This window comes from Mytilus californianus, unplaced genomic scaffold (genome assembly GCF_021869535.1).
Source record: "Mytilus californianus isolate M0D057914Y unplaced genomic scaffold, xbMytCali1.0.p SCAF_9, whole genome shotgun sequence".
Lineage (NCBI taxonomy): Eukaryota > Metazoa > Mollusca > Bivalvia > Mytilida > Mytilidae > Mytilus > Mytilus californianus.
This window is the reverse complement of record NW_026262745.1, coordinates 35,217,808-35,230,801: the sequence shown is the minus strand read 5'-3', so window position 1 is coordinate 35,230,801 and position 12,994 is coordinate 35,217,808. Positions and strand designations below refer to the sequence as shown.

General features: G+C 36.9%; 1 protein-coding gene across 1 annotated transcript in view; it reads right to left on the bottom strand.

Moving 5' to 3' along the window:
• Window positions 1-12,994, bottom strand: part of LOC127715627 (DNA repair protein RAD50-like) — a 93,183-nt gene that overhangs the window by 25,458 nt on the left and 54,731 nt on the right. The window contains exons 17-20 of the mRNA XM_052221731.1: window positions 11,991-12,092; window positions 9,335-9,447; window positions 5,764-5,862; window positions 4,991-5,077 (exon numbers count right to left, since the gene is read on the bottom strand). Of these exons, the coding sequence (XP_052077691.1) occupies window positions 4,991-5,077; window positions 5,764-5,862; window positions 9,335-9,447; window positions 11,991-12,092 (401 nt within the window). The remainder of the gene's footprint in view (window positions 1-4,990; window positions 5,078-5,763; window positions 5,863-9,334; window positions 9,448-11,990; window positions 12,093-12,994) is intronic.

Genomic DNA, 12,994 nt, shown 5'->3' with positions numbered 1-12,994 from the left:
TCGAGACATGATGAACAGGAATATATATGGTTTAGGGGTGGGTATCTCGACCATTTACAAGATATTAGAACTTTCTCAAATGGCAGGAGGTCGGGATGACCCCTGGGGACTAACCCTGTATATCATTCAAACTATCTTGGTATGACAAACCAGAATATATATGGTTTAGGGGTGGGGATCTTGACCACTTACAAGATATTAGAACTTTCTTAAATAGCAGGGGGTGGGGGTGACCCCTGGGGACTAACCCTGTATATCATTCAAACCATCTTGGTATGACAAACCAGAATATATATGGTTTAGGGGTGGGGATCTTGACCACTTACAAGATATTAGAATTTTCTTAAATAGAAGGGGCTGGGGGTGACCCCTGGGGACTAACCCATTATATCATTCAAACCATCTTCACATGACAAACCAGAATATATATGGTTTAGGGGTGGGGATCTTGACCACTTACAAGATAATAGAACTTTCTTAAATGGCAGGGGGTGGGGGTGACCCCTGGGGACTAACCCTGTATTTCATTTCATGTGCTTTATCATGACAAACCAGAATATATATGGTTTAGGGGTGGGGATCTCGACCATTTACAAGATATTAGAACTTTCTCAAATGGCAGGGGGTCGGGATGACCCCTGGGGACTAACCCTGTATATCAATTCACACCATCTTAGCATGACAAACCAGAATATATATGGTTTAGGGGTGGGGATATCGACCATTTTCAAGATATTAGAACTTTCTCAAATGGCAGGGGGTGGGGATGACCCCTGGGGACTAACCCTGTATATCATTCAAACCAACTTAGCATGACAAACCAGAATATATATGGTTTAGGGGTGGGGATCTCGACCATTTACAAGATATTAGAACTTTCTCAAATGGCAGGGGGTCAGGATGACCCCAGGGGACTAACCCTGTATATCATTCAAACCATCTTAGCATGACAAACCAGAATATATATGGTTTAGGGGTGGGGATCTCGACCATTTACAAGATATTAGAACTTTCTCAAATGGCAGGGGGTTGGGATGACCCCTGGGGACTAACCCTGTATATCATTCAAACCATCTTAGCATGACAAACCAGAATATATATGGTTTAGGGGTGGGGATATAGACCATTTTCAAGATATTAGAACTTTCTCAAATGGCAGGGGGTCGGGATGACCCCTGGGGACTAACCCTGTATATCATTCAAACCATCTTAGCATGACAAACCAGAATATATATGGTTTAGGGGTGGGGATTTTGACCACTTACAAGGTATAAGAACTTTCTTAAATGGCAGGGGGTGGGGATGACCCCTGGGGACTAACCCTGTATTTCATTTAATGGGTTTTATCATTTAGAACATTTTCAATTAAAAAGATTGTGTCTATCACAAACAGTTTTCAATTTATAATCATTTGAAAATTTAAAAAAATAAAATCCCATAGGGTTCTATAGTAAAACCCTCTTTTCTTTTTTCCCCTCAAAGTACCCCTTTATAAACCCCATTGCACAAACAAAACCCTGATTGCACCACTAGACATGTTAGTCTAACATATTGTGAAACCCTAAGTTAATCTGACAAGCGGTTTTGGAGAACGGGTGCGGACAAGTTCAAATTTAAAAGCGGCGGAAGAGGAAGAGGAAGAGGAAGAAGAATAATAATAATAACAAGAAATGATTGTAACAGGATGCTGTTACGAAGTCTCCCAAACGAAGCTCCCATAATTCGTAATTCCCAGGGTTGCCTGACATTGGGCAAAGTCCAGTGAAAATTGGTTTGGTCCAGTAAAGTTATATGCATTAGTGATGCCTGGGGACTAACCTTGTATATCATTCAAATCATCTTGGCATGACAAACCAGAATATATATGGTTTAGGGGTGGGGATCTCGACCATTTACAAGATACTAGAACATTGGGGGTGGGGGGATCCCCTGGGGACTGACCCTATACGTCATTCAAATGTTCGTTACATGACAAACAGGAATATATATGGTTTAGGGGTGGGGATCTCAACTATTTACAAGATATAAGAACATTGGGGGTGGGAGGAACACCTGGGGACTGACTGTATACGTCATTCAAATGTTCGGGATATAACAAATAGGAATATATATGGTTTAGGGGTGGGGATCTCAACCATTTACAAGATATTAGAACTTTCTCAAATGGCAGGGGGTCGGGATGACCCCTGGGGACTAACCCTGTATATCATTCAAACCATCTTAGCATGACAAACCAGAATATATATGGTTTAGGGGTGGGAATCTGGACCATTTACAAGATATTAGAACTTTCTCAAATGGCAGGGGGTCGGGATGACCCCTGGGGACAAACCCTGTATTTCATTTGATGTGCTTTATCATGACAAACCAGAATATATATGGTTTAGGGGTGGGGATCTCGACCATTTACAAGATATTAGACCTTTCTCAAATGGCAGGGGGTCGGGATGACCCCTGGGGACTAACCCTGTATATCATTCAAACCATCTTAGCATGACAAACCAGAATATATATGGTTTAGGGGTGGGGATCTTGACCACTTCCAAGATATTAGAACTTTCTTAAATGGTAGGGGGTGGGGGTGACCCCTGGGGACTAACCCTGTATTTCATTTGATGTGCTTTATCATGACAAACCAGAATATATATGGTTTAGGGGTGGGGATCTCGACCAGTTACAAGATATTAGAACTTTCTCAAATGGCAGGGGGTCGGAATGACCCCTGGGGACTAACCCTGTATATCATTCAAACCATCTTAGCATAACAAACCAGAATATATATGGTTTAGGGGTGGGGATCTTGACCACTTACAAAGATATTAGAACTTTCTTAAATGGCAGGGGGTGGGGGTGACCCCTGGGGACTAACCCTGTATTTCATTTGATGTGCTTTATCATGACAAACCAGAATATATATGGTTTAGGGGTGGGGATCTCGACCATTTTCAAGATATTAGAAATTTCTCAAATGGCAGGGGGTCTGGGTGACCCCTGGGGACTAACCCTGTATATCATTCAAACCATCTTAGCATGACAAACCAGAATATATATGGTTTAGGGGTGGGGATCTCGACCATTTACAAGATATTAGAACTTTCTCAAATGGCAGGGAGTTGGGATGACCCCTGGGGACTAACCCTGTATATCATTCAAACCATCTTAGCATGACAAACCAGAATATATATGGTTTAGGGGTGGGGATCTTGACCACTTACAAGGTATTAGAACTTTCTTAAATGGTAGGGGGTGGGGGTGACCCCTGGGGGACTAACCCTGTATTTCATTTAATGGGTTTTATCATTTAGAACATTTTCAATTAAAAAGATTGTGTCTATCACAAACGGTTTTCAATTTATAATCATTTGAAAATTTAAAAAAATAAAATCCCATAGGGTTCTATAGTAAAACCCTCTTTTCTTTTTGCCCCTCAAAGTACCCCTTTATAAACCCCATTGCACAAACAAAACCCTGATTGCACCACTAGACATGTTAGTCTAACATTGTGAAACCCTAAGTTAATCTGACAAGCGGTTTTGGAGAACGGGTGCGGACAAGTTCAAATTTAAAAGCGGCGGAAGAGGAAGAGGAAGAGGAAGAGGAAGAGGAAGAGGAAGAGGAAGAAGAATAATAATAATAATAAGAACTGAGCAAAAACAATAAGCCTTCCCAAACTTCGTTTGGGAGACTTAATAAGAACTGAGCAAAAACAATAAGTCTTCCCAAACTTCGTTTGGGAGACTTAATTATGATTTAAAAATAAAACTTGATTTAATTTACGTAGAAAAAGTAATTTTTCACGAGTTAAACGTTTGCTTCATTTACTATGTAAAACGCATGCGTGAAATTGCCTTCACCAGATTAGACACTTAATCGTAAAATGCAAAATGATTTCATGCTTAATTAAACGAATGCAACTATTACCTGTTATATTCAAACACATTTAAAGGTAATAAAATTAAAAATCCTGTGACTTTCTGTCAATTTGATAAACAGAATGAATCCCAGAATGAATCCAGAATTACTCGTACTTTAGTATTGTCGTAAATCTTCTGGTTTTAATTTCGTCTTTAAAAAAACGTTAGCGATGTCTGAGAAATTTACCATTTTGATTCATTAAAATCATTTTAATTTTAAAACTGTTGCATTTCATTAACTGTTCTTGAATTATTTAGAAAAACGGTGAGTAAATTCATGCAGTAAATGCGACGAAACGGTCAACACAAAGTTCTTTGATGCTATGAATCTAGTGTGAATAATTTCGAGTTTGAAAAAAGGGTCCCAACTTTTAAGTCATCTCAAAATGACCGAAATTGTGTGTTGCTCATAACTCCTACTAATGTCAACTGATAAAAATTTCTTGTGGATATGCACATCTACATATTATGTCCTTATTATCTACAAAGTTTCATAAAATTCTGTTGTGTAGTTTCAAAGGAGTTGTGATGACAAACTGTTGCAATAGTATATTTAGGCCAAAATTCTAAGTTCAAAGTGGCATAACTCTAAGAAAATAAAGGAATCATAATTTCCTGTGGATATGCACATCTACATAGTATGTCCTTATTATCTACAAAATTTCGTGAAATTCTGTTGTGTAGTTTCAGAGGAGTTGCGACGACAAACTGTTGCAGTAGTATATTTAGGTCAAAATTCTAAGTTCAAAAAGGGCATAACTCCTAGAAAAAAGTTGAATCATAATTTCCTGTCAATATGGACATCTACATAGTATGTCCTTATTATCTACAAGGTTTCATGAAATTCTGGTGTGTTGTTTCAGAGAAGTTGCAATGACAAGAACAAGACTGACTGACGGACAAACAGACTGGTCAAAAACGGTTATACACTACGGCACATAGAGGTATAATTATTCTTTGAAGACAAATTTTCACTATGACTACTAAACCCAATATAATAATTTTGTACTTTATAATCTACTACTTACCTTAATCTTGTCCTTTGTTAACTTATTTTGACTTAGACTAATACTTACCCAATATAATCATCTATCTGTGTCCTGATATTAGTGGTAGGCATGTGTCCAAGTAAATAACTAATTGTATCTTCTTGTTTGGCTTTCCTTCAAATAAAAACTTTCAAATGTCAAGTTGAGCAAGGGCTTCTATGACTAGGTTCATCTATATATCAACATTAATATACCGGTAGTAAACATCCACATTTACTTAATGCATTTCATATTAGTTTAAATAAATCTTAATGGAGTGCATTTCTTTAAAAGAATTTATCTATCATCTCTTATCATTTGGAAATCCTCTTAAAATTAATTGAAACAAGACATTCACACCCTTTTGCACTAGTTTTGTTGTAGCACTGAAAGTATTGAAAATAACTGTAACCTACTCAAAGAAGCCAGAGTTTTGTTGGCTGTTTTGGTGGGTTTTTTTTTTTTGGGGGGGGGGGGGTATTCCCAACCTTTTAACTTATCATTACAATAAATGTTTATGTTCCTGTACCCCTACAGACACATTTCAGCTGACTCAATCAGGAGACCTGAACACCAGATTAAAGTATTTGAAAGTTTAATAATAGCTCTGGCTTTACTTTTAAGGTCCTTTTTTGGTCATATATTTCCACAAGTATTTATACATCCTTGATTTTCAAATTTTGGGTTTGAGTGATCCTAGTAAAGGTTAATCCAGAAAAACTCTTCACAAACACCAAATTTATACAGTGAGTGTTACAATGTATTTCTAGTTATTCTATAAAATATGGAACCAAAGATAGAAATAATAAATCTAAAATTACAATCTCCTAATATTCTCTTCTTTTGATGCCTTGTCTTTCTTCAGTACATCAATTTGTGCCTGGGCACTGGACTGTAAATGTAATCGATTCATTTCAGAGCTGAAATAAAAATTTAGTAAAATGTATTGCATCGTTATTTATTCTTAAAAAATTGTAATAAACAAGAAATGATTGTAACAGGATGCTGTTACGAAGTCTCCCAAACAAAGCTCCCATAATTCGTAATTCCCATGGTCGCCTGACATTGAGCAAAGTCCAGTGAAAATTGGTTTGGTCCAGTAAAGTTATATGCATTAGTGATGCCTGGGGACTAACCCTGTATATCATTCAAATCATCTTAGCATGACAAACCAGAATATATATGGTTTAGGGGTGGGGATCTCGACCATTTACAAGATATTAGAACTTTCTCAAATGGCAGGGGGTCGGGATGACCCCTTGGGACTAACCCTGTATATCATTCAAACCATCTTAGCATGACAAACCAGAATATATATGGTTTAGGGGTGGGGATCTTGACCATTTACAAGATATTAGAACTTTCTCAAATGGCAGGGGGTCGGGATGACCCCTGGGGACTAACCCTGTATATCATTCAAACCATCTTAGCATGACAAACAAGAATATATATGGTTTAGGGGTGGGGATCTTGACCACTTACAAGATATTAGAACTTTCTTAAATGGCATAGGGTGGGGGTGACCCCTGGGGACTAACCCTGTATTTCATTTCATTTGCTTTATCATGACAAACCAGAATATATATGGTTTAGGGGTGGGGATCTCGACCATTTACAAGATATTAGAACTTTCTCAAATGGCAGGGGGTCGGGATGACCCCTGGGGACTAACCCTGTATATCATTCAAACCATCTTAGCATGACAAACCAGAATATATATGGTTTAGGGGTGGGGATCTTGACCACTTACAACATATAAGAACTTTCTTAAATGGCATGGGGAGGGGGTGACCCCTGGGGACTAACCCTGTATTTCATTTCATGTGCTTTATCATGACAAACCAGAATATATATGGTTTAGGGGTGGGGATCTCGACCATTTACAAGATATTAGAACTTTCTCAAATGGCAGGGGGTCGGAATGACCCCTGGGGACTAACCCTGTATATCATTCAAACCATCTTAGCATGACAAACCAGAATATATATGGTTTAGGGGTGGGGATCTCGACCATTCACAAGATATTAGAACTTTCTCAAATGGTAGGGGGTCGGGATGACCCCTGGGGACTAACCCTGTATATCATTCAAACCATCTTAGCATGACAAACCAGAATATATATGGTTTAGGGGTGGGGATCTCGACCATTTACAAGATATTAGAACTTTCTCAAATGGCAGGGGGTCGGGATGACCCCTGGGGACTAACCCTGTATATCATTCAAACCATCTTAGCATGACAAACAAGAATATATATGGTTTAGGGGTGGGGATCTTGACCACTTACAAGATATTAGAACTTTCTTAAATGGCATAGGGTGGGGGTGACCCCTGGGGACTAACCCTGTATTTCATTTCATTTGCTTTATCATGACAAACCAGAATATATATGGTTTAGGGGTGGGGATCTCAACCATTTACAAGATATTAGAACATTGGGGGTGGGGGAACCCCTGGGGACTGACTGTATACGTCATTCAAATGTTCGAGACATGACAAATAGGAATATATATGGTTTAGGGGTGGGGATCTCAACCATTTACAAGATATTAGAACTTTCTTAAATGGCAGGGGGTGGGGGTGACCCCTGGGGACTAACCCTGTATATCATTCAAACCATCTTAGCATGACAAACCAGAATATATATGGTTTAGGGGTGGGGATCTCGACCATTTACAAGATATTAGAACTTTCTCAAATGGCAGGGGGTCGGGATGACCCCTGGGGACTAACCCTGTATATCATTCAAACCATCTTAGCATGACAAACCAGAATATATATGGTTTAGGGGTGGGGATCTTGACCACTTACAAGATATAAGAACTTTCTTAAATGGCATGGGGAGGGGGTGACCCCTGGGGACTAACCCTGTATTTCATTTCATGTGCTTTATCATGACAAACCAGAATATATATGGTTTAGGGGTGGGGATCTCGACCAATTACAAGATATTAGAACTTTCTCAAATGGCAGGGGGTCGGAATGACCCCTGTGGACTAACCCTGTATATCATTCAAACCATCTTAGCATGACAAACCAGAATATATATGGTTTAGGGGTGGGGATCTCGACCATTCACAAGATATTAGAACTTTCTCAAATGGTAGGGGGTCGGGATGACCCCTGGGGACTAACCCTGTATATCATTCAAACCATCTTAGCATGACAAACCAGAATATATATGGTTTAGGGGTGGGGATCTCGACCATTTACAAGATATTAGAACTTTCTCAAATGGCAGGGGGTCGGGATGACCCCTGGGGACTAACCCTGTATATCATTCAAACCATCTTAGCATGACAAACAAGAATATATATGGTTTAGGGGTGGGGATCTTGACCACTTACAAGATATTAGAACTTTGTTAAATGGCATAGGGTGGGGGTGACCCCTGGGGACTAACCCTGTATATCATTCAAACCATCTTAGCATGACAAACCAGAATATATATGGTTTAGGGGTGGGGATCTCGACCATTTACAAGATATTAGAACTTTCTCAAATGGCAGGGGGTCGGGATGACCCCTGGGGACTAACCCTGTATATCATTCAAACCATCTTAGCATGACAAACCAGAATATATATGGTTTAGGGGTGGGGATCTTGACCACTTACAAGGTATTAGAACTTTCTTAAATGGCAGGGGGTGGGGGTGACCCCTGGGGACTAACCCTGTATTTCATTTAATGAGTTTTATCATTTAGAACATTTTCAATTAAAAAGATTGTGTCTATCACAAATGGTTTTCAATTTATAATCATTTGAAAATTAAAAAAAATAAAATCCCATAGGGTTCTATAGTAAAACCCTCTTTTGTTTTTGCCCCTCAAAGTACCCCTTTATAAACCCCATTGCACAAACAAAACAATGATTGCACCACTAGACATGATAGTCTAACATATTGTGAAACCCTAAGTTAATCTGACAAGCGGTTTTGGAGAACAGGTGCGGACAAGTTCAAATTTAAAAGCGGCGGAAGAGGAAGAGGAAGAGGAAGAAGAATAATAATAATAATAAGAACTGAGCAAAAACAATAAGTCTTCCCAAACTTCGTTTGGGAGACTTAAAAATGCACACAATAATTTCTGAATTCATTGTATATGAAATTTTGATGTGAATTTTAATTACACTTGTGAGCAGTATCATTCCAATGATTATATCAAAAGCCTGATTGACAGTCCTTTAAAAATAAAATACTATAAACTTGAATATCATTTCTACATTTTCATTATACTTAATTTTTTATCAAATTTTTTTATTATTTTTGTCACTATGTAATTCTTTGTTTATAGCTGGAATGACATTAAACAATCATCAATCTTTCTCTTCTTTTATTTTACTTGCTCCTACATTTCAAACTCACCTTTTCTTATGTAAATTCACAATAACTTACCTAAGTTGACTGATTTTGGCATCCAGTTCTAGTTTATCTTTAGCTAGCTGGTCAATCTCTTGTTTCAGTTTGGGAATGTCTACTGTACCTTCTGTGGACTTCAAGTCATGTTCCTACAACCAATACATAATCTTATGACGAAAAAGGTATTATAAATACTCTTTAGTTCATTTGCAATTCTATAATCTAAACAAATAATTCATGCATTTCAGACAAAAGTATGCAACCCACATGATTTCATGCAATTTTCTTATGGTATGATAATATACCAAATATCTAATCAACAGATTGAAGTATTACTGAAACAAGAGTGCACACGCTGAAATGTCTCGCCTTCTTTACTAATCATTGATATTATGTTGATAGTCCTAAATATAAAGCTTTACTACAACTATCACATACACTTAACATGATCCAAGAAAATGAGGTCAAGGTCATATAATCCAAACAAGAAATACATGTACACCTTACAATCATTCAATACACTAAATATAGTTGACCTATTGTTTATAGTTTCTAAGATACAGACTTAATCAAGAAAACATAACATTGACCAATGAACCATGAAAATGAGGTCAAGGTCAGATGAACCATGCCAGGCAGACATGTACAGCTTGCAATCCTTCCATACAACAAATATAGTTGACCTATTGCTTATAGTATTAGAAAAACAGACCAAAACACAAACTTAACATTGAGCAATGAACCGTGAAAATGAGGTCAAGGTCAAATAAAACCTGCAAGACTGACATGTACATCATAAAATATTTCCATACACCAAATATAGATGACCTATTGCATATAGTATTAGAAAAAAAGACCAAAACTCAAAAACTTAACTTTGACCACTGAACCATGAAAATGAGGCCAAGGTCAGAAGACACCTGCCAGCTAGACATGTACACCTTACAATCATTCCATACACCAAATATAGTAGACCTATTGCATACAGTATAAGAAAAACAGACCAAAACACAAAAACATAACTATAACCACTGAACCATGAAAATGAGGTCAAGGTCAGATGGCACCTGCCAGTTGGACATGTACACCTTACAGTCCTTCCATACACCGAATATGCTAGACCTATTGCTTCTAGTATCTGAGATATGGACTTGACCACCAAAACTTAACCTTGTTCACTGATCCATTAAATGAGGTCGAGGTCAAGTGAAAACTGTCTAACGGGCATGAGGACCTTGCAAGGTACGCACATACCAAATATAGTTATCCTATTACTCATAATAAGAGAGAAATTAACATTACAAAAAATGTTAACTTTTTTTTCAAGTAGTCACTGAACCATGAAAATGAGGTCAAGGACAATGGACATGTGACAGATGGAAACTTCGTATCATAAGGCATCTATATACAAAGTATGAAGCATCCAGGTCTTCCACCTTCTAAAATATGAAGCTTTTAAGAAGTTAGCTAACGCCGCCGCCGCCACTGCCAGATCACTATCCCTATGTCAACTTTCTGCAACAAAAATCGCAGGCTCGACAAAAAGTGCTAAAACTTTTCGTACATAAAGACAGCAAACAGAGAGAAAACTTTTACTCCCCTTTGCTCCACCAGAAGAAGAAGACTCAAAAGGTACATGTATACTGTTTATTCTGACTAATTAATACCCCAATAAATATTGTAAACGGAATGAGACCAAACTTCAACATATAGCATCCATCACAACACAAGCCTAACTAGCTGACAGGAAAAGTCAAGACATGACAATATCTCTGTATCCCAATCAACAATATCATCACTTGGTAAAAACAGTATATACACCATGATCTTTAACTGCATTTTTTTACTATTTACTCAAAGATCACAAAAATCTTCATACTAAAGACTAAATTGTCCCTTTAGTCTATATAATTGTCTAATTTAATTGACTTTGTCAACTTTATATATATATATATAAAAAAAAAAAAAAAACATTTTTGAAGTGCTACAAATTTAAAAATTAATAAATTTAAAGAAAAATGAGTGGCAGGTGAAAGGAAACAGTTTAAAATATGGAATGCCATGCTTTGTTTAAAATCAACTCATAATGTACCTCCTATAATAAAACAAAAGAAAGATCGAAGATACCAAGGAGATAGTCAAACTCATAAGTCAAAGGGAGGGATATCAAATGTCCCTGAAGAGCCAGCAGATCCTGCACCACATGTTGCAAAGTTCTGTCTAGTTTCTCATGAAAGTACAAAACAGAAGTATAATATAAAGAACCAATATTAATGCTGCGTGCACACGTAATTCGAATTCGACTCGCATTAACTAATTCGAATAAGTTTAATTTGCATTCGAAACATTTTACGTCCAAATGTAAATTATAATTCAAATCAAAATGCGCATCAAATTCGCTTGACTGTCCTAACGATGTTAACTTTTAATTCGTATTAACAAAAACGCATTTCTAATGCGAATTGGATAATGCGATTTAGCCAATTCGAATCAATTCGAATTAAAAAAGAAGAGTATGTGCACGCCATTAACGAATTCGATGCGAATTCAATTCGAATTAAAGGTACGTGTGAACGAGGCATAAAGATTCTTTGACTCAAGATTTGTAACATTTGAGTATTTACATCGAGGTGACACCTTTGAACAAACATTAGTCAAATAAATAATTACTTTGGACAAATAATAAACTTACTGCTCTCTTGAGTTCCCTTGTCAGTTGTTCTAGTTTTCCAGCTGAAGCATCTACTTGGCTCAACTTTTGATTAATCTGTTTCACTTTGGCATTATTGTCTTTCTGAAAATTAAATGAGATGGTTATTGATATTCTTTATTTTATTATATCAAATCTACATAATAGTGAAAATCCACATGATAAATAATGAATTTTGTGTTGAAAAGTTTTTATATCTTAAATACAAAAGATGAAGAGCTGTGAATCCAAAAAGAGAACAAAAACTATGACTTGTGGTTATAAGGGAAAAAGGAAAAAGAGTAAGAAATGGATTACAGACTATTTCTTCCTGTAAGCAAGGGAGGGGGGGTACATCAAACACTTATTGGAGAAATAAGCATATCCAACTCAAAATTAAATGTAATGGAAAATTGGCTGTAGGTGTCTGTCGGCTCCATAAAGTGCTCACACATTGCACATCATCCCTATGAAGCTACTGACCAGATAAGAAGTCATTCTATTTTGCAGAACTTGAGAAATGAAAGATTAAAAATTTACGATTCAAACAACATATTGAAAATTAAAGTTGGTGTCTGACAGGTCGGAAAATGTGTGCATGTTACAACTCACTGTCATACTGCTAACTAGATAAAGAGTCCTTCTGGACAGTGATATTGGAGAATTGTGTGACAGAAATATTTGTTTGACAAACAAACAGACAGACAAGGTGAATGCAATCAATCCCATACTCTAGCATTGTTTGTCTAGTTGTAATAAATAATGTTCTTCAAGACTTCTTTACAAGACTTTCTTCAACCCTTTTACTTGTTTAACAATAGAAGATTTAAACATGATTTCGGGATATCACATTTAAAATTTTCTTCAGCATGTTCAGGGACCTTTTAATTCTTATTTTTAAGAAAAGCATTAAATATAAATTTTATTGACATCTACTTAAACAAACTGTTTTAAATAAACATAAACCCAAGATTTCCCTTTGATTAAATTTCATTATCTTTTAAATC